This window comes from Odontesthes bonariensis, chromosome 18 (assembly GCF_027942865.1).
Source record: "Odontesthes bonariensis isolate fOdoBon6 chromosome 18, fOdoBon6.hap1, whole genome shotgun sequence".
Lineage (NCBI taxonomy): Eukaryota > Metazoa > Chordata > Actinopteri > Atheriniformes > Atherinopsidae > Odontesthes > Odontesthes bonariensis.
Genome location: NC_134523.1, coordinates 11,921,579 through 11,943,261, shown reverse-complemented (window position 1 = coordinate 11,943,261; position 21,683 = coordinate 11,921,579). Strand labels below are relative to the sequence as shown.

The following is a 21,683-nucleotide window of genomic DNA, read 5'->3' as shown; positions in this document are numbered from 1 at the left end:
AGATGGATGCTGTACCCCATATTGTAGATAATCACTCAACTGTCTGAGTTTTCTTTGCTAAATCTCGTTTATTTTGCACAAAATTGATTTGGGTAAATTAACCAAAGTGAAACTGAGCAACAGCAAGAATGAGACGGGCACAATAGCACACAGAGGAATGGAAATGCTGACCAGAAATGTTGTAACGTGTTCCCGACTGAATACATGGGCCGAAGCTTCGTCATTTGACAGTTTCCTCTCACAGAGTAAGCACAGCGATCCCAATTCCATAAGCGGCTCCTCTTGGTTGTCAATCACATCATAATTCACCAGGAACTGTTTGCCTGCAAAGAAATATACATAATGCTCTTTAATCTGACACGATAACTTTATATTTGCAGAAATGAATTGGGGAACAATCTGCAACAGAAAAACATGCCGGTGAAGCACAGAATTCTGGTCTGAAGCAGACCGGTTTTTCTTCTTTGGTAAAAACATGGAAGAATAAAGAGTAACAGCTGCATTGTCAGCAGCAGATACACTTACTCTGGATTTCCCATCACAGACGAAACCAAATCTTAGGCAACGTTTTGAAAAACGGCTCAAATAAATGCCACATGTCAATCGAATGGTCTGAAGAGAATTAATTAGGCCAGAATAAACCGTTATCTCTGGAAATATCTGGGTTACTGCAATCTCGGAAGTCTCCCGAGTTGATTCTTTGACAACTCAGACCAGAAAAAAGCTTTTGAGTCAATTTAATCTCGAAGTCTTTGCCGACTCGGGCGCATTAGTGGAAGTTTTTCCAGTTTTTGCCACCTTTTCTTACTCGAGCCTTCTAAAGGTGCATCAAAAATGGAGATGGAAACCCGTTTTTTTTTTTAATCATTTTATTCTGGGAGAACTTCCCGTACTCACCAAGCAGAGGAAATTTTTCGTTTTGTTGCAATTTGCTGAATGTTTCGCTCGGTGGAACTAAAAGGGTGTAAAAAACACACAGATTAAAGTCATATTAAAGGGATTAATGCAAAGACTTTCAATTGTTGTATTTAAAATAAAAAAAATATAACTTTCTCACTAACCTTCACGCTTTAAGAGGACGTAGTATGGCTGGAGTTTGGTCAATACTGCGGCCCAACAAACAATGAAATGCCGTAATTATTAGACACCATTTCTATAGAAGATGCATGATGGCATGTACTGGATATGAAAAGCAGTTGTGAAGATGTATAGAGTCTGTGTCCTTCTGTCTCTTGATCATAAGAACGATACTGACCTTGTCTGTAATCAAAACAATCGAGGCTCCAAAATATTGAGTGTGGCATATCAAAAACCTAGAAAAACATGACATTAACCGTCACATAAACTGAATTCTTAGACCTGAATTTGAGTTTTTCCAGACGTAAAAAGGCACATGATGGGTTTTCATTTTTACCTTCAGAAGGACCTCATTATTTCCCATTTCCTCCTCCTCCTCCCATGCCATCAGCCTCAGTGCGTCATCATCCAGATCACAGTCCCAGGCAAAAGGCAACCGCCAGGGATTCTGGTACATCTAAGATTGCAAGACAAAAATCGGTCATTACAAATAATGGCAGCTACATCCAACAAGTTGAATCAAAAGTTACGACAAATTAGAGCGATTTCTCCCACCTTCGTAAGATATTTTTGGAGAGCTCAGAGGAGCACTTTGTGACATGTCCAATCCATTGAAAAACCCTCCCCTAACCGTCCCCTTTTAAGTTTGCAGGGAAAAGAATAACTTATGTCGGTCCCTACATGTGCAAAAACGCATCCAAGGACCCGTCTAAAACCAGTGTTTATGTAATGCAATCAGAATTACAGCAGAAACATGAGCAACATTAGCAGAATTCACTGATAAAAATCATGTTTATTTCTGCATGGACGTTGATCATTTTACTTCTGCCACCACTATTTTACAACACTCGCCCAAAGTCTTTACTCTTTTTGCAGTCAGAGTAGTTTGGAGGTTGGTGAGGGCCATCGAGCTGGTCATACTTCATAGTTTGTGCTGAAAGATATTGCTACATCGTGCACACATGGCCTTTACAGGACAGAAAGCAAACACAGACCCCCGACACTGAATAACCTCAACTGGTAAAGAAATCAAATACAATTATCTAGAACAAGCTTGGCAATGTGTCCGTTGTTTCATCTTGTGAGGACAACAAAAATACTATCGATAGTCCAAACTCCTGCGCGATACAAACGCCTCTGCGGTACTGTGGCCTGCACAGAGCGGCAGAGGAAACGGAGATGCTCCGGCATCCCCTGAACTGCATTCACATCATTGTGAACAGCGCAAAACCATTTTAAGAGGCTCAAAGTCGCTAAGAGCTCACCAGAGTGTTTACGAGATGTTTGCGTGAGTCAAAGTGCTGCTCAAGAAAGTGCTGAGGGAAAGACTCCAGACAAGCAAAGCACAGATAAAACGGTTCCACCTTAGTACGCATGCTGATGCACGTAACAACCAGGGCGGCTCCTAAAAAAAAAAAGAAATCCAACATTTATTTCCAAGTTCGACATAGTACGAAATCCATATGAAAATAAGTGGGAGACCTCACCAACAGCCGGTTGATTTCTCTTCAACCTTTCACTTGAATATGTGTATAAGTCCAGATAGGTTCCAACTACAAAGGAACAAAAAAAAAAAAAAAAAAAAACATCTTTTCTTTTTAACAGCAGCTAAAAAACAACTTAAATTCTGTGCTTAAAGCACACAAAAACAGCTTCCAAAGGTGATCACGTGCTATTTTTGAAAATCATAGAAGAAAAATCAGAAGAAATTCAAAACCATATTTCTGACAAACGCCCGCATTTAAAATCAGATATTAAAAGTCTTACTAAAGTTGTACAATTTCAGATTGTAGAAGTTAAAACAAGGTACCTCTTTGGCCGTATGCATTGCCTCTCCCAACTACAGTGAAGAGAATATAATGTTGAGATGGGCTTATTAATACACAAAAATATGATATGAAATGAGAGTGAAGTGAAAAATACCTCCATCAAAGAACTTCCTCAGCATCTGGGGAAGATAAGAGACAGCTTGAATGTAGGATAAGATGTTTAGCTCATCGCCATTGGCAATCATTTCTGTTAAATTCGAAAGATGCTCGTTTACCTTCTCGTGTTTCCACTGGTTAAGATGGCGCATATAATGAACAATACAGTTGAAGGTCTCGTTGCAATCCTGGTTTACGGAGACAAGCGGGTTACAAGATTTAAGGAGATCAAAGGTCAGTTTATTGGTTGAGCTTGTGTTCCTAATAGCAGCTGGTAAAGTTGTTCAATTCACCTGACAGCGTAGTTTGAGCTTTTTTGGTGGCGACTTAGGCCGTGCCACAGCAGCACCATACTCTAGAGAAGCAAAATAAAGCGAAGACGAGAAAATGTTTAAAAAGACGGCGCTACAGAAAAGGCAACTTGACAGTCGCAGTCGCAGGCCTTGAAAGACAAGCGAACACAAACATATATGAAAGAGCTGACGCCACACATACCGAGCCTGTTCCCTGGTTCAATGCTCGCTGTCAAGCTGCTCTTCGTGATGGATTCCAGTTTCCTCAGAGCTAAAGGCCCAAATTTGATCCGAAAGAAAAGCATAATTTAGTGTACCACTAAAGATCAAATACATTGAGAAAGAAAACCGACACAAAAAAAGGCTTAAAAGAAAACACCCACCTTCGGCATAACAGGTGAAATTCACTGACTTGAATTCATTGGGCTCCAGATTCACTGTCTGCGAAAGATACATTTTCACATCATCACAAATAAATGAATGAATATTGGAAAAATGTGGACTTTGTAAAGTGCACATACCTTCATAGAAGCACTTGTTGTCCCATGAATTTCCTCTGTCTGGTTTGCTAAATCAATCATCATGCGGACAAAGGAGCCTTTGTACTGGTAGGATTCCTTTGACATCAAGGTAGAGGGATGCCACGCTTTCTGTGAAAGAAATTAGAAATAGGTACGTCTCGCGGCAATTAGAGAGCATTCCAAAGTGTTTGAACGTGTAATCCTCCTTGAAAAAGTGCTGCGGGGGATATAGTTTACAAGGTATATCCTCTTTGACACCAGCTCTACTTACAAAATAGCAATAGATGTGGTCAAAGCTCAGGACATGTTTGATAATCATGTGGCTGGCCACTGTCAGGCTGCACAGCGTGCACAGGTAGGATCTGTTCTCAGCTCGCTCGACACACACGCATTCAACAAGGTGCTGCATTCCTATAAAAAATAAGACGAAATTAAATAAGGAACAAGTTTCAGCCCAAGAGAAAACTGAGGAATGATGGCGATGTCGCATTTTACCAAACATTCCTTTAAATGAGCACATACAGAAAATGATTTCATTTTAACCGACAAATCTTTTTGCTGGGACATGCTTGTACACTTCTTCTTTGATTTTTTTTCTTTGTTTGTCCAAAAACCTGAGCATTAAGTAACAGCCAGTGATCTAAGCTCAATAAAACAAATGATGTGTTCAAACTCGTGAAAATGCTGCCTTTGTATTTACAGACCAAGAAGCGGGTGCTTCCTGTTGCTGTCGTTTTGGTAGGCTTGGATCGTCATCCTTTTTGGCTGGATATCTAGAAGGAAAACAGGTCAAAGTGATGCAGAATGGATGGAATGACGACAAGAGAGTACATTTGAAATATAAATCCAGATACAGTGGAAAAATGAGTCTTGCCTTAAGTTCAGTTGACAGTTAGTTTGAGGCTTTGAATCATTTAACAAGATTTCCATCAGCACATCCAAAGTGTGCTGTAAAACCCTTTAATCGCTTACTCGTCTCGTAAATTTAATAATAGTCTAATATGTGCAACTGTTTTATAACCTTTCGATGAGGCTCGAAGTGACTAAATAACACTCTGCTCACAAACAACGTTTGTTGTTGCAGAAAGGGACGTTCCTTAGAAAATGTGCACTCACCTTCAAACAGCTTGAGAAGGTGTTCGCTTTCACATAGAGTCCGCATCACTGCAAGGAAGAGTCAGCTCAATTATCTACATTAATAACAAAATCATCAAGTTCTCCAATAAATACGACATAGATGAATCAAATACCTTCCGAGCATGTTCTTGAATTGAGCTCTTCAAACACATTTATGGGTATATTCAACATCTGCCAGGAGAAAATGTGATTTAATTAAGGACAAAAAAAAGCAGGATCCGTCTCTTTATGTGTCATATTATGTGCCAGCACCGTCGTAGTGAAGTGAAACGTGGCATCTGCTGCACATCCTTGACAACAACACAAAGAATGACCCAAAAAAAAAAAAAAATAAAATATAGGGTTTGCCAGCACAACAGGGCCTGTAGCGCACATTGAATCTTACGGTGGTTTTAATATTGAGACTAATCGTGTATGCTGTGTATGAGTGATTTTTATTTTCTGGAACACAGAGGACCTTCATGTACCAACCTGCAGCTTTGGGGGACTACTTTTATGCTTTATGACCATCCGCCCCAGATTCTTTCTCATGTCCATGCTGGGCATCCAGGAGAATTTCAGCTCATTGGGATTTGTGTAACTCTACATCACAGAAACACAAATTAAACTATACTTCCAACGATTAAAACGGACCATATTTTGATGAGCTTTAACACTTACAATGTAGTTACTGTAATGCTCCATAGAAAAGATGTGGCGTAAAATATTGTCACTTGAGCAGCTCCGCTCACAGACGTGGCACAGGTAGAAACTAGCTGCCCGCGCCAAACTGAAACAAAACGTCATCAGAGACAGGCCTGCACGAAAGGAAGTTTAAAATAGAACAATTACTGTGTGAACACACGGGGGATCTTTGCATTCCTCTTAATAAGAAGGAACCAGCTCCAGTCTATCGTCATCAGATGGCTGGCGCATTGCTTTCAGCTACAAACTACACACGTCTGCCATAAAACCATGTCTTTATCTTATAATTCATACAGAAACCAGAGAATAATGTAGAATAATGTGTCAAATAGTATCTTCCGAATGTACAAGAAGAAATCCTGTTTCAGGTTTGACATAATCTTTCCACAAAAACCAATATGCTGAAAGGTAACATGAGGAAATGTGATGTGTTGTAAGTATTGCACACAAAGCCCACGCTTGGTTCGGGCACGGCTAAGGGAGAACTCAACTTTCCAACAGTTTATCAGTGCTGAAGACAAGGAATTGGGAGTAAGTAAGATGGCCTTAAGCAGACTCTCAGGGTCAACAAAGATCTTTCATTTTTTTGTCTGTACTAAATGTGCACTTGAGACGGCGTACCCACCTAGGACGGGTTTGTTGTTGCCCCGTTTTGCTTTTCCATTCATAAAAACGATGTAGGGAAGGACGCCTTTGGTGAAAACGCAGCCAAAGAAAAAGAAGGTTATAGCTCATAATCAGAACAAACAACATCATTATTAAAATGTAAAAGTTAGAATGATCGAAATATATCCTAAGCCATTGGTTTTTAAGTCATATCAAGACCTTAAAGGTGTGCATTTAACACTCCAAAGTGGTAAAAAAAAAAAAAAAAAAAAAAAAAGACTTACCAGAGCTCTGCAATGTAGCTTTAATAAAATAAATAAATAAAAAAAAAGAGGTAAACATTTTAAAAGCAAAAATACATATTTTCTGTAAAACATGAAAGTATTTAGACAATGAATCTTACCTTTTGGGAAAATATCTTTCATTTTCTGTAAAAAAAAAAAAAAAAGAACAAAAAGAAGGAACACGGAAACATTAAATGCACGATGTTATAATAGTTTACTGTGCATTTCCTTATGTTTTTATGAGCACAACTATCATTTTTGAACAGACTCAAATAACAGCGTTCTTCAGTGCCAATGAGAAAGAATAAAGCCGTTATCGAGCTCAAGTGTGACCTGCTCCGCTCGCTGCAACGATCACACATCTGTGTTGACTTACAATGCCGTTAAATTGAGCTGGATGCATTAGTCTCAAGGGACTTGCAAAGAAAAATTAAGCACTCGGCCCGTTCAAAGTTGGCTAGAGAGGAGTCTGAAGATTCCGGCACCACACAAAGAAAACAGAGGTTAACAGTACATGAAGTGAAATGCCCACCTGCTCATGTTCGTTTGAACGTAAATGGCTCATGAAGGCAAAAACCTTGGAAAAATTGGCACGACAGACCTACAAAAAGGAAAAAGAAAATTATTGCTGATATGGAATGTCATACAGCTTCATGTCAAAATAGGCGAACTATCCCTTTAAGTCAAATAAATTAACTAAGTCCGTTATGTGCCTTGGTAGTTGATTTATTCAAAATACATGTTCATTCAGAGCATGTAGAGAGATCTCTGCCGTTAAAGCGCGGCACACAAGCTTTTATGCAGTGGTACAAACAAGTTACACAGAGAGGAGTTGTTTCCTGTTAAGTTACACAGAATGGAGTTGTTTCCTGTCTGGCACGCGAGGCGTAGTCTTGTGAGGTGCATTACGTAGCTTGACTTAAATCAACAGGACGTTCTCACAGTAAGGCTTGCGCATCCCACGCTGGAGGAAACTTACAGATAAAGAACAGGCGGTTGCAGGGCAGATTATACCATTAATATCATGCTGTTGCTAAGCAGAGGCAAAGTTCAATAAAAGTTCAGTGTATGGCACAACACACATCACTCGAATATATGATTACCCGTAACATAAGTACATAAATTCTTTCACAACACACATTAGATTGACAATGCAATAAACAAGATAATAAAATTCCTTTACAAACCCTTTACAAAATTCTTTTATAAAGATCCACTGCCAAACACCCCGCTCCTGTCCGTGCCTGAATGATTCAGAGCAGGTTTGGTGGCGTGAATGACAACCTATACAATATCAAGCAGGTGGTTTGATTGTTGTGGCTAAGTAATAAGCAGCCGACATAAATTGTTTACTAGAGAGTCTCCAGAGTTGTTCTACAGCCATATGAGACTTCGAAAAGGTTTGCTCTTTAAACAATGTTTTGCATTGCAAATAAAAAGAGCCGAAATCTGATCAGAAGCTACCAGTGTTACAGACAGAGTAAGTCTCCAACACATTTGACTCGAATAGAAATCAGTGGCCTGTGTTTTAATTCTACGTATGACATTCTATATATCGTTCTATACACGGACACGGACCAGGTCCAGTTTCCGGTTACATTGCATACGTGACATTTTTGCTTAAGGTTATCATATCGCTGTCACGCCCATGGACTTATGTTTTTAGTATCATGTTTTAAGTTATGTTTTTGTGTTCAGTTCATGTCTTGGTTTTGAGTTTTTAGTTTTGCCATTGTTTTTCCCCTCACTTCCCTCACTCAGGTAATTAGTTCATTCCTCTCACCTGTCTGTCATTGTCTCCAGCTACACTCACTCTCCAATCACTCCCAGCCTTCTATTTAGTTTCCTGTCTCCCCTGTCTGTTTGTTGGTTCTTTGTTTGTCACTCCTGACCTGTTTGATGCCCCAACCTGACCCGCCCGCCTTTTTACCCGTTTTTGCCCATGTACCTTGTCTTTACCAAGCTAAGTATTTATTTATTTTAACCCATGCCATGCCAAGTCTTTTTGTTTGTTTATCCACAGTTAAGTTTTTGATATCCGGCTCAGCCGCGCTTTCTGTTGGTACTTTGTTTTTTGTATAATAAATCCAGTTTTCTTTTGAAAAGTCTGCATCCGTGTCCTTCCCTACACCCAACCCTGACAATCACCTGAATCTCACACTGCGCCCATGCCTAGAATAAACTAATTTTTACATCCCTGATCATTTTTTTTTTTTTTTTTTTTTAAAGTTCTCCAACTTTAAATCTGACACCCTGAAATCAACAATCATGGATTTCGTCACCCTTCCGCGGTCCAGCAGGTCCTGGCCTCTTTTTGTCAGCATTGGGGAAAACGTAGGAAAAGGGACGGGTTGAGACAACGGCGGATCACAGAAACGCGATTCAAGCCGTGTCTCCCCTCACTCATCATGGGAAATGTGCGGTCCCTGGAGAATAAGATGGACGAGCTGACAGCGCTGCCCCGGAGTCAGAGGGAGTACCAGGAATGTAGTTTAATGTGTTTCACGGAGACATGGCTGCACCAGGATATTCCCGATGACAACGTTTCCATCAAGCGCTTTAACACCGTTCGGGCAGACACAGACCGCACCAGGAGCGGCAAGGGCAAAAGAGGGGGGCCCGCCGTTCTAGTGAACAATCGATGGTGCAACCCCGCTCACATCACCATCAAGGAGCGTCTCTGTGACCCGAATATTGAACTTTGTGCTGTTGGACTACGACCATATTATCTGCCCAGGGAGTTCACACAGGTCATCATGGTGGCTGTTTATGTGCCCCCCTCTGCAAACCCGACATCAGCAAGTGACTCCATCCACTCAGCCATAGCCTGGCTACAGACTTAAGCCTGATTTATACTCGGAAACCAGGTCGTCTGCGTGTGTGTCGCAGTTAACGCAGACACTACGCAGACACTCTGGTGCACCTCCTCAAAATTGTAACTCACCGCAGACAGTGCCGCAGACATCGCCGCAGAGAGGAGAGAAAGGAGGCCTCTGATTGGTCAACTCTACATCCGCTCTACACTATGCGTATTTCCGGTTTGCTAACCGGCTGACGCTAACCGTGCTAACCGTGACGATTCTTTCCCTCTCTGCCAGCTCCAGTAGTAGCAATATTTCTTCTATTTTTAGATCGATCAGCTGCATCTCAATCAAAGTGCGCATTCGTCCAGTCGCCATTGTTGTTGAATGACCTCCGTAACCATAACACCCACAATCCTAGCTTGTTCGTGATTGTCCCTCTTGCGTTGTGGCGTGGGATTAACATAGCGCAGACAGCGCTTCAAGGCATAAATAAAAAATAACTGCGTCGTGTCTGCGACAAGCTCACTGCGACACACTGCTGCGAAGTATACACGAGCCTTTAACACCCGAGTGCATTCATTGCTATCTCGGGTGACTTCAACCACATCACCATGGACACAACACTCCCCACATTCATACAGTATGTGAACTGTCCCACCAGAGAGGAGAGAACCATCGACCTGCTGTATGCTAATGTTAAGGATGCAGACAGCTCCTCTCCTCTCCCCCCACTTGGAAGGTCAGATCACAACCCGATTCACCTCGACCCCTGCTATGTGCCTGTGGTTAAGTCTGCAACCACTAAGACTGTCAGGAGACAGTGGAGTGGTTGCATCGGAGGAGGCCAATGAGACCCTGCAGGGCTGCTTTGAAGTCACAAACTGCCAGACGCTCTGTGAGCCGCATGGGGAGGACATTTATGGGCTCACAGAGTGTATCTCTGATTACATCAACTTCTGCGTCGACATCGTCCCACCAAAGACTGTCCTTTGTTATCCAAATAACAAGCCGTGGGTGACAAAGGACATAAAGAACATCCTCAACAAGAAGAAGAGAGCTGGCAACAAGGAGGAGGTGCGAACGATCCAGAGGGAGCTGAGAGTGAAGATTAGAGAGGCCAAGGATAAGTGCAGGAGGAAGAACAACATGAACAACATTCCAGAACAACATGAGAGAGGTCTGGAGTGGAATGAGGACCATCACTGGCTTCAGACCATCCAGCAACAGAGGAGTGGAAGGCAGTGTGGCCAACAAGATGAATCTGTAGCCCCTTTCACACTGACGAATAACCCGCGTTTAATCCGCGAATTTAGCGTGTCCGCTGTTGCGTTCACACTGCCAACCCGGGCTGCCGCGTCAACTCGACTCACCTTTCGACCCGCGTCGGACCCTAGTCTTTTTGCCGAGCTGAGTTTGGTGTGAACGCAATCGACGCGGGTCGGACGTGGGCGTGACGTGAGGAGTTTAAAAGACAGAATGGACAGCTGATTCAGAACAACAGCGACAGGTGAGGACAAGTTTCACTCTGTTTTAGCCTACATCAAGTTCGAGACATTTTTTAATATGGCCAACTGGGGAGACAAGGAGGGCCGCGAGCTCCTCAGCATCCCAGCAGAGGACGTTATTTACCGCCACATTTCGGGGACTATAGTGCTCTTGTATTCTCCGCATATGTTCTTCGGCGGCATCCCACGTTGTAACCATCCACACCCCGTAAAATAACATCTCCATGAACTGCTCACTCTCTCTCTCCCTCCCCCGTCCCACAGCCCCTCATCTTCCTGTGATGGCCCCCCTCACACCTCCTCCCCCGGCTCCCAGGCTGACTGCACTCTCTGGCATAACACCTCCACCCCGCCCCCTCCTGTCACCTCTACACTGACCATCACCGCTGAGCAGACTCCACTCAGGCAAGTCTGCAGGCCCAGATGGTGCGAGCCCCAGGGTGCTCAAAGCCTGTGCCCCCCAGCTATGTGGAGTCTTCCACAACATCTTCAGCCTGAGCCTGAGGCCTTGTCCACACGTAGCCGGGTATTTTTAAAACCGAATGTTTCCCCCCCTCCGTTTATAAAAAAAATCTGTATCCACATTACCTCGTTTTCGAAAAAAACACCTTCCACACATAACCGAACATCTGCGTTTTCACCTGTCTTGACAACCCAAATGCATTTGCTGTTTTGCGCAATCTGCCCTCGTCAGCTAAATAATAAAGTGTGCACGCAACTTTTTTGAGCACACGGACAGGTGATCGTATGACAAAGCTGCCCCTCGATATGAGGACGTAATAATTCCGACAGCGACAGGAGTGAGGAGTACGACTTGGGCGTGTAAAATCAAGGCTGTAAACAGCGCCTGCACAATCGAAGGGGACAGCTTCTGCTCATACGATCACCAGTCTCAGACAGCCTGCTCATAAACAAAGTTGCGTGCACTTTACTTATTTTTGTTTGACGGCAGATTGACGTCAAAACGCAAATCCATTTGGCTCTGTCAAGACAGGCTGCAAAACGCAGATGTTCAGATCTCACTGTGCCTGGAGGGGTTTTTTAGAAAACGATCGGTTACTGTGGATGCGTTTTTATGCGTTTTCATGTGGATGACAGGTCCAAACGTAGAAAAATATATTCGTTTTAGCAGATACCCGGCTACGTGTGGATGGGGCCTCAGTCTTCACAAGGTCCCCGTGATGTGTAAAACGCCATGCATCGTTCCTGTGCCGAAGACCCAGCGGCCATAAGGACTACAGACCCGTGGCACGTCACACATCATGAAGACCCTGGAGAGACTTATCCTGGAGCAGCTCCGGCCCATGGCCAGACCACTTCTGGACCCCCTCCAGTTTGCATACCAGCCCCGACTAGGAGTTGAGGACGCCATCATCTACCTGCTCAACCGTGTCTACGCCCACCTGGACAAGCCAGCGAGCACTGTGAGAGTCATGTTCTTTGATTTCTCCAGTGCATTCAACACCATCAGGCCGGCTCTACTGGGTGAGAAACTGACTGCGATGCAGGTGGATGCCCCCATTGTGGATTGTGGATTACCTGACTGGCAGACCACAGTATGTGTGCCTGCAGCACTGCGGGTCAGACAAGGTGATCAGCAGCACCGGGGCCCCGCAGGGGACTGTCCTCTCTCCCTTCCTCTTCACCCTGTACTCCACGGACTTCAGCTACTGCACAGAGACAGGGCTGTGGTGGACAACTTTGTCACTTGCTGTGAGCAGAACCATCTGCAGCTCAACGTGGCAAAGACCAAGGAACTGATTGTGGATTTAAGAAGGAGTAAGGCCCCAGTGACCCCTGTCTCTATCTGTGGGGTCAACGTGGACATGGTGGAGGATTATAAATACTTAGGGGTGCACTTGGACCATAAACTGGACTGGACTAAAAACACAAACGCGCTCTACAGGAAGGGCCAGAGCCGTCTATTTTCTGAGGCGGCTGAGGTCCTTCAACATCTGCCGGACAATGCCGCGGATGTTTTATGAGTCTGTGGTGGCCAGTGCCATCCTCTACGCTGTTGCATGCTGGGGCAGCAGACTGAAGGTGAAGGATGCCAACAGACTCATCCGCAAGGCCAGCCACGTTGTCGGAGAGGAGCTGGACTCTCTGACAGCAGTGTCAGACAGAAGGATGCTGTCCAGGATAAAATCCATGCTGGACAATTCTGCACATCCTCTTCATGATGTGTTGGTCAGCCACAGAAGCACCTTCAGTCAGAGACTGATTGCACCACGCTGCACCACAGAGCACCACAGGAAGTCATTCCTGCCTGTGGCCATCAAACTGTATAATTCCAGTGTCTGACAGTTATTCATCTCATTACTTCAATAATAATATTATTCAATAATAACAATAATAATAATTAAGTACTGAGCAGCATTGTAAATACTGTTTATTGTATATACTGAGATTTTCCTTATCTTACATCTTATTTTTACACTGTTTATATGGAAAGGGTTGTAATACACTGTTAATATGGGAGGGGTGTAATTTTATTTTACTGTATGGGGTTGTAATTTTGCTTTATCTTTAATTTATCTTATTTTGTCTTTTTGTATTATATTTATTTTGCTCTATTGTATTTCCTGACTTAATCTTTTTTTCTGTAAACGAGTGCACTGCAGAAAAGGAATTTCCCGCAAGCGATTAATAAAGTAATTCTGATTCTGATTGTGCTGGAGGTCATTCATACAGGAGGCCCAGACTCCCCCGTGCACGGTTTTCAGGCCCTATTGGTCTGGAACACAGAGTGGCAGATGAGATGCGGCTCAAAGGACAAAGTTGTAAGGAAAATGAATGAGAATACTGTCTCAACTTTCACAAGCATAAGACATTTAATAATGTTGCATCAAGAGAACGTCTTACACACAGAGGTTGTGATGCAAATGTTCAAAGATACAGAGCTCTCAGGAAACTGCTTACAGGGTAGAGTGGACGGAGGCTTGCATTTGTGCCGGTACGAGTCGTGGGATAGTCCCTACTTCTTTTCTGGCAGCAGACAGTGGTGCTGATAACACCAAGGCCATAAAGAATACTATCCACATCAAGGAGGCGGAGCATTTAAAACTATTTGAGAGGCTCAAGGTAACCTTATCTAAATGTTTACCCCCTAATGAGTTCAAATACCCAAATGATACTGACGGTGCTTTCACACTGGCTCTCGTCTCACCGATTAAAAACAAATGCATGAATACAAAGATAAATACAAAATAGATCCATGAGTGATGAATACAAAAGAAGAAGTGCCTTAAGGGCAAGAGTTGAAAGTCTGGTCTGTTGGGACAGTAGACACAGGAAAGGATAAGTGCCTTAATGGCAGGGGTGATATAATATAATAATAATAATTTATTTATATAGCACCTTTCATACACAAAATGTAGCTCAAAGTGCTTTACAAATAAGATCAATATACAAAGTAAATAAAGTAAAATAACTACAAGAATAACAAAATAGAGTACAATAGAACATGTTACTCAGGGGGGGTGGGGGAATATAGTGAGGAGGAAATAGATATAAATTAAAGATAAAGTACTAAAAATAGAAAAATTAATTTACCAATAAAATAGAGAAACAATAAATGTAATATATAAATAGTAATAATAGAATTTATAAAACTAGTAGAAGGCGAAGGTGTATAGATGTGTTTTTAGCTGCTTTTTAAAGTTTGTAATATCTGTTGAATGACGAATAGAGTTCCAGATTTTTGGTGCATAAAAACAGAAAGCAGCTTCACCCGTCTTTTTACATTTCATTTTAGGAATATTTAATAAAGTAGCACCTGATGATCTTAGAGCTCGATTTGGAACATATTCTGTGAGTAGTTCTGAAATGTACAGAGGTGCTAATCTATTCAGAGATTTAAAAACCAATAAGAGAATCTTAAAATCTATTCTAAAAGACACAGGGAGCCAGTGTAGTGACGCTAGAACAGGTGTGATGTGTTCTCTCTTTTTAGTGCGGGTTAGGATTCTAGCAGCAGCATTCTGAACAAGCTGTAATCTGCCAGTAGTAGATTTTGGGAGCCCAGTAAGTAGTCAAGTCATGAGAAAACAAAAGCATGGATTAGTTTCTCAGCATCCTTTTGTTTGAGGAATGGTCTAACCCGTGTAATATTTCGTAAGTGATAGAATGCTGTTCTTGTAACATTTCCAATGTGAGGTTTAAAAGTTAATTTGGAGTCTAGAATTACACCCAGATTTCTAATTTCATCCTTCACTTGTATAGACAAATTTCCAAGTTGGTTCAAAACCTTTGATTTATCTGCTAGGTTGTCAATTATAAGAATTTCATTTTTTTCTTGGGGGTAATGGAGGTGAAGATATATGGGGGTGAAGATAACACACAAGAAGTCACGCATTGTGAAGGCTAAGGGTGGGTGAAGGCTCAGGTGCCATTTATACTAATCTGTTTCTATCGCGGATGCACTATCCATTTACATTAAAATACTGGAATACGACTTCATAGGTGGAAGGATTCAAAGACGCCGGAACCAAGTAAGCATTCGCATACGATGCTGATTTTAGCAGTTGTAAACGGTGAGAAACGGGGATCCGCAGTGCTGAGCTCTAGCTACTGCGGACGTACTCCTCCCTGATTCGCTAGGCTGGTATCGTTGGTCATGTGACTTGAGTGCTGGGAAACTAAAAACAAACAGGCGTGCTTCACTGCAGTAACTCATTTATCTTTTTCTTTACAAGGATGCTCTATAGTGCTGCCCCGAAAGCAGTAACTCAAATTCCCGATGCAGGGGTGCGTGTCATCTTTCATAGTGCTTCCAGGGTGCTTCACAACCCTGTCTAGCTTGCTCCTGTTTGATAAGATTAGGTGTCCATACTATGCAGAAATAATAAAAACTAGGGTGACCAACAAGTTCATAGCAAACTGTGGCAGCTCAGAAAAGAAAAACAGGCCCCGCCCCCGGTTGAGCTTTGTGAACGGTGTTTGTATGCGTACTATGATTAGAACTGCTCGTTCATCCATGAGGCCAGTCACAATCACCACGAGTCTATAGCGCCGCCATTTGGATGGGCCAACCAAATGGTATTCAGAGCAATACCAAAAGCCCAATATTCCCATGTTTCATGATTCAATGTGTACATACCTAATGTTAAATACATGCTCAATTAAAACAATATCAATAAGTCTTGACAGCTGACATCAAGCGACAAAAATTGGCTTACTGGTCCCTGGATCTATCCACACTCCAACACTCTATACGGGTTTCAGTGCAAGGTATCACAAGGCATGCAGGTGTCCACCACCTGGGCCTCTCATCATTTCACGAGTATCGCCTTTCGCCCTCAACTGAGCAGGTTGTGATGGCTTGTATTGCAAGACTGGAACAGCCCAGTCAAGCCACCCACCTAGGCCTAGTTTTCCACCCAAACATCGCACTCTGGCAGCCTTCTCCGAGAATTTGACAGTCGGTTAGTTTAAAGTGTATACAGAGTGCATTTTAGCTTTTCATGCTCTTCATCCCTGAGACTGAACTGCAGAGGTCCTGTTTGTTGTTCACCACAGCCGACTACAGGCTACGTGGTGATTTGCATTTAGAGCGGGGAAATGACATTCGATCATAAGTGGTCCCTTGGGGCATATGCAGAGATACAGTTTAATACTTTGTGTAAACTGACCCATTTCTAAACAAATCACCCAAAACGCGAGTTAAAATTCATCAATTTACACCCTAAGGTCATCTGTCCAGAAGCCTAAATTCCCCCACTTTTTGCACTTTAACTCCTCAATGCAAACTCATTCCCAGATCAAAAAGCTTTTTTTTGTGTGTGTGTTTGCAAGTGTGATACTCAACAGCATCAGGAACAGCATGTCCCAGATAAGGGATGCAGATCGTCAAACATGAAACATTTTGAGAATAACACACTCTTCAGTTATATATATATATATATATATATATATATATATATATACACATATCATATTCTGGCTATTTGCCTGTTGACGGGACGCACAGCATCTTCAAGGTTACCAAATATGGGAAGATTTTACCCTACTTAACAGGAGAATTCCTGTTAAAAGGTAGTCATTCCTTTCCACAGTCGCCTCAGGCACGCTCAGGACGGGAGATTGGACTGAAGACAAGTTTCGGTGCAATCTGTTGGTTTCCTTAGCTAGGAAATTGTTTTTTAATTGGCTCTATATGAACGAATTGGATTATTTTATAAATAATTATGATTACAATTAATTGAATTCCAAGTGGCTTGAATTGGACTTTATTATTTAAGTGCCTTGAGATGACATTTGTTGCATTTGGCGCTATATAAATAAAAATGAATTGAATTGAGAAGCACCCGCAGTGAGAGAGACAGAGATTGCAGTGGATTTTGGGGGTTCTGAAGAACTCTGAACAAGATTTTGATACATCAATCTGTAATTCTGATTTGGCTTTTGTAAGTTTCAAAATGTGGTCTGTTAAACCACAACCAACCCAAATGTTTTTCAGTGCTTGCCTTACATGCACCAGAAATATATCTTTTGGCCCCCAAGAAGGTGGAAATAAATGCTGTCAGTTTCAGGGCAAAACTGTGTTGTTCTCTCTTGCAAGAAATGATTAAAAGCATCTTATCTCCTCAGAAAATAACTGACTCTATGCCTTTCTAAAATTTCCACCACAAATCCAACATAACTGGAAAAATCTGATCAAAATCAGCCACTGCCATTAGTTGATGCAGTCAAAAAGCTGAATAGTCAGCTGATACTGAGGTTAGGCTCGTAGATCTGTGCATCCTTAGTAACAGCACTTATTACGTAGGCAGTATAATCAGGCTGGGTGGCCCTGCCTCCGTGTCAGATGTGTTAGACCTTATTGTCATCATATCCTGTGACATAACTCAGTCTCTGTCATTAATGTTGAGATGTGTGGTGTATGAGGTATGGTCGCCTTCAAGCAGCCTCGTTTTCCATCACGCCTACTTCACCCTTCCTGTTCTGAAACAGTCCATTGCATCTGAACATCATCTACATCTTCATTAGACATACTTAAATCCTCTTAGAAGTCAAAGGTCACTTGTTAAATAAGTTGATGCATCAAATGTGGAGAGATCCTCAGAGCCCTAAAGTCCACTGCAATCTTACTGTGGGTGTTTCTCTCCTTATGCAGGGTAAAACCTTCCCACATGTAGATGCTGGGCATCCCCGTCAAGAGGCACAATAGTCAGTATATAACTGTGACCCTGTCCGGGAGGCACTTAACTGAGGAATGTCTTATTCTGCAAATGTATGACCATTGTTCATCTCCTATCTGGACCCACTGAAGCCGATTCCCTTCCGAACCTCTGTTCAGTAAAGTCAGAATTAAGCATCAGACACTACAGGCACACATAATACTACATTTATTTTCCGTTTCTGCGGTTTCCTCCTGTGACTTGAAAATCTAGTTTCCCTCGCTGCGCACCTCCAAAACAATCCCTAACTTTTTATTTTCCCTCCTTTCTTCGTCTCATCCAGAGTTTTAAAGTTAGTTCGGTATCATTATCACCATTCTCATCCTTTTCTGAGTGCCGACACTTAAACATCTTAAGCGTCCTCCTTTCACCCCTCACCACCTCTCGGCTTTATCATGACACCAGGCTTCTACGCTTTTGCATAACCGGAAAGTATCATCTAAACAAATGGAGGTAGGTTTCCTGTATCTTTGCCCACAACTGCATACAAAACCAATACACTCATCTCCATGGGCGTCACACCCGTGGGGGATGGGGGTGTTTCGACACCCCCACTTTTATAGCAAGATGATTTCACCTTTTTGAATTTTCAATGACCAAATAAAGTTTTAACAAATCATAAAATGTGTTTTAAAGACTCTGTACCCTCTTTAGAATAATTCTATCCAGACTTGAGCAGTGTAACTATTGTAGTTTCCATACAGGATCTAGTTTAGGGCAATAAGAATGCAAAAAAATGCAGTGAAATGGCCCTTTATCCCCATCCATTTAATTTGCTAATCGATTGCCAACTTCAGCGTTGTGTCTATGGGCTTGATGTGGCGCTCATGTGCCCCCCCTGGAACACCCCCACATTTAAAATCACTGCTCCACCCCAGCTCATTTCTCACACACAGAAGTTATAGGCGCATTTTAACGACACACAGCGTTTTACTCTCTTCACTGCAGAATAGTTTTGTAATCGATGTGGTCTTCTTTTTATTTAGGTTTGTGGTGTCGGAGTAAGCCCTTGCCACACATAAACGCCTTTTCTCCTTCTTGCTTCGATGGAAACAGTCCGACAGCATCTACCTGCATCACTATATACTCCGAATACACCTGTTGAGTGTTGGAAGTCCGCCCGAAGTCCTCATTTAAAGACGCTGTAATAATGACTTCAGCTGTATCCACAGACAGTAAAAACGAGCAGCTTCGCAACTCCAGTTATCTTGGACGGGCGAAAGTAAAGCGAGGTGAGCAGCAGAGAGTGTAAACACTTCCACCACGTGCTGTACTTGCTCCAGTCGCTCACAGAGGCTCGGTCACTTAAGGCTACAAACAGGAACACGGTCACCCACCTGACAGTACAGACTGCACTCCATTCTCGCAAACATACAAGGGTTCTCTTGGTAGGACATTCCTGAATAAGTTGCCATCATCTCGTGCACCGCAGCGTTGAAATCTCCAGCTTTGGTACCGATGAGCAGGAAGGGGAAAAGACTTTACCTCCTGTAGAGCGGTGTTGCACAAAGTTAATAAGGGGGCCCTGACCCCGCCCCCTCTGGCAGTAGACCAATGGGACGCTCTCTCGCGACAGAATCAAATCTGAATTAATCGTTGACTACGCATTTCATTTGCCTTAAAACCTGCCCTCCACTCTCTGCTATCCTTTGTCTGTTAGCTTTTTTTGTGTGTGTGTAGAAACCGACACACCCTCACCATATCTGTCCCAACTGTTTCAGATTGAGTTTCATTTTCTTCCAAGATCATCTCATCATTGTTGTGATCAGTTATTGACTAACATGACATGTTAGTGTAGTGTCTGATACTTACCAGCTGTGTAGGGAGTCTGGGGAGGATGAGAGATAACAATAGTCCAACTCTAAAATAAAACACTCTGAGAATAACTAATTCCCCAGTTAGTGTGTCCAGGGGAGGCTCAATAGATAAGTACACTCCATATCCGATGAAGGCATTGATGCCAGGTCTGGAAGGAGACCTCTCAGGAGAACATCTGCCGCCTCATCAGGAGCATGCCCAGGCGTTGTAGGGAGGTCATTCAGGCACGTGGAGGTCACACACACTACTGAGCCTCATTTTGACTTACATTGATCATTTGTCTTTTGTTGTTCTCAACGCATTCCACTATGTAATGAATAACAAATTTGAACTGGAATATTTCATTCATGGAGATCTAGGAAGTGTTATTTTAGTGGTCCCTTTATTTTTTTGAGCAGTGTATATGTATTATATTCTGGGCTTGTTGATGGGAACCCGCAGCATCTTCAGGGTTACCAAATGTGGGAAGGTTTTACCCTACATAAGGAGAGAAAAACCCTCAGTGAGACAGAGATTGCAGTGGACTTTGGGGCTCTGAGGATCTCTCCACATTTGATGCATCAATCTGCAATTCTGATACGGACCTGGTTGGCGATAAAAGGTTTCTGTGTTCAACCAAGTCTGTGTCAGAGGAGTTTTTTCTGTACCATCTACACATCGGCTGTGTGAAGGAGACCATCCCTCATACACCACAAAACTTTAATGGGATCCCTTCAATCAAACTTATTCAACAAGTGACCTTTGACTTCTAAGAGGATTTAAGTATGTCAAGTGAAGATGTAGATGATGTTCAGATACAATGGACTGTTTCAGAATAGGAAGGGTGAAGTAGGGGTAAAAGGAAGCTGTCAACATTTGAGTATCGTATGTGGGTGATGGAAAATGAAAACATCCATTGTCTTAGCTCCATACATGGGATTCAATTTGTATGTTTCTTATGGAAGTTGTTCATGAACTTCAGTTATTGTCTCAACTCAACAAAGAACACTGTGTTAGTGAAGTGTCTGACACTTAACAGAGGTTCAGAAGGGCATCGTGTTTAGTGTGTCCAGACAGGAGATGAATAATGGTCAAACACAAACATCTGTGTTACTTAACCTTCCTCAGTTAAGTATGTCCGGGACAGGCACCCCAGGGAGATATACATAGATATATATATATATCTATATATATCTTTGGGCTTTGGGGATCTCTCCAGATTTGATGGATCAATCTGCAATTCTGATACGGACCTGGTTGGCGATAAAATACTTCTATGTCCACCCAAGTCTGTGTCAGTAGAGTGCTTCCTGTACCATCTATACATCGGCTTTTTGAAGGCGACCATCCGATATACACCTGTCTGGACAAATATGTGTACGTGGTCAGTCGCTGTGTAAAAGGACCGACCAAAGCAGCCACACTCTTGAAACCCCCGCGGTTGAAAGAGGCTGCACCCTAATCGGCCCAGTAGTGAGATTTGGTCTCCGACTCTGTTTAGATCAGGGGTGTCAAACTGGTCCATGAAAGGGCCGTGTGGCTGCAGGTTTTAGTTCCAACCCTGCGACAGCACAGCTGACTTGTTTCATTCAATCAACTGAGCTGTCTGCACTGAAGGTCTTACCAGTTCAGTTGATTGAAGGAAACAAGTACAGAGCTGTTCTGACCACACTCAGGCAAAGACACTCAGTTATATATATTGCCTATTGTCATGTCATCGCTCATTGGGTATGTTTTTTTAATTTTTTGGGGGGCTTTTATGCCTTTAATGGATAGGATAATTTAGAGAGATAGGAAGCAGAGGGCAGAGAGAGGGGGAATGACATGCAGCAAAGGGCTGTCTGATGCGGAACCTGGGCCAGCTGCAGT

At 42.6% G+C, this 21,683-nt stretch overlaps 1 protein-coding gene across 1 annotated transcript in view; it reads right to left on the bottom strand.

Annotated features, from left to right (window-relative positions):
- The window catches only part of LOC142368227 (uncharacterized), a 35,182-nt gene extending 15,682 nt beyond the window's left edge, over positions 1-19,500 (bottom strand). Inside the window, exons 1-25 of the mRNA XM_075450360.1 lie at positions 19,355-19,500; positions 7,060-7,128; positions 6,647-6,671; positions 6,528-6,545; positions 6,263-6,328; positions 5,614-5,750; positions 5,425-5,535; positions 5,067-5,124; positions 4,933-4,980; positions 4,521-4,589; positions 4,088-4,227; positions 3,817-3,945; positions 3,679-3,736; positions 3,498-3,566; positions 3,296-3,357; positions 3,122-3,190; positions 3,001-3,025; positions 2,888-2,917; positions 2,565-2,630; positions 2,343-2,482; positions 1,415-1,534; positions 1,256-1,313; positions 1,062-1,106; positions 898-954; positions 172-323 (exon numbers count right to left, since the gene is read on the bottom strand). Of these exons, the coding sequence (XP_075306475.1) occupies positions 172-323; positions 898-954; positions 1,062-1,106; positions 1,256-1,313; positions 1,415-1,534; positions 2,343-2,482; positions 2,565-2,630; positions 2,888-2,917; positions 3,001-3,025; positions 3,122-3,190; positions 3,296-3,357; positions 3,498-3,566; positions 3,679-3,736; positions 3,817-3,945; positions 4,088-4,227; positions 4,521-4,589; positions 4,933-4,980; positions 5,067-5,124; positions 5,425-5,535; positions 5,614-5,750; positions 6,263-6,328; positions 6,528-6,545; positions 6,647-6,671; positions 7,060-7,128; positions 19,355-19,435 (1,902 nt within the window). The 5' untranslated portion in view covers positions 19,436-19,500. The remainder of the gene's footprint in view (positions 1-171; positions 324-897; positions 955-1,061; positions 1,107-1,255; positions 1,314-1,414; positions 1,535-2,342; positions 2,483-2,564; positions 2,631-2,887; positions 2,918-3,000; positions 3,026-3,121; positions 3,191-3,295; positions 3,358-3,497; positions 3,567-3,678; positions 3,737-3,816; positions 3,946-4,087; positions 4,228-4,520; positions 4,590-4,932; positions 4,981-5,066; positions 5,125-5,424; positions 5,536-5,613; positions 5,751-6,262; positions 6,329-6,527; positions 6,546-6,646; positions 6,672-7,059; positions 7,129-19,354) is intronic.
- Between the last annotated feature and the right edge of the window lie 2,183 nt (positions 19,501-21,683).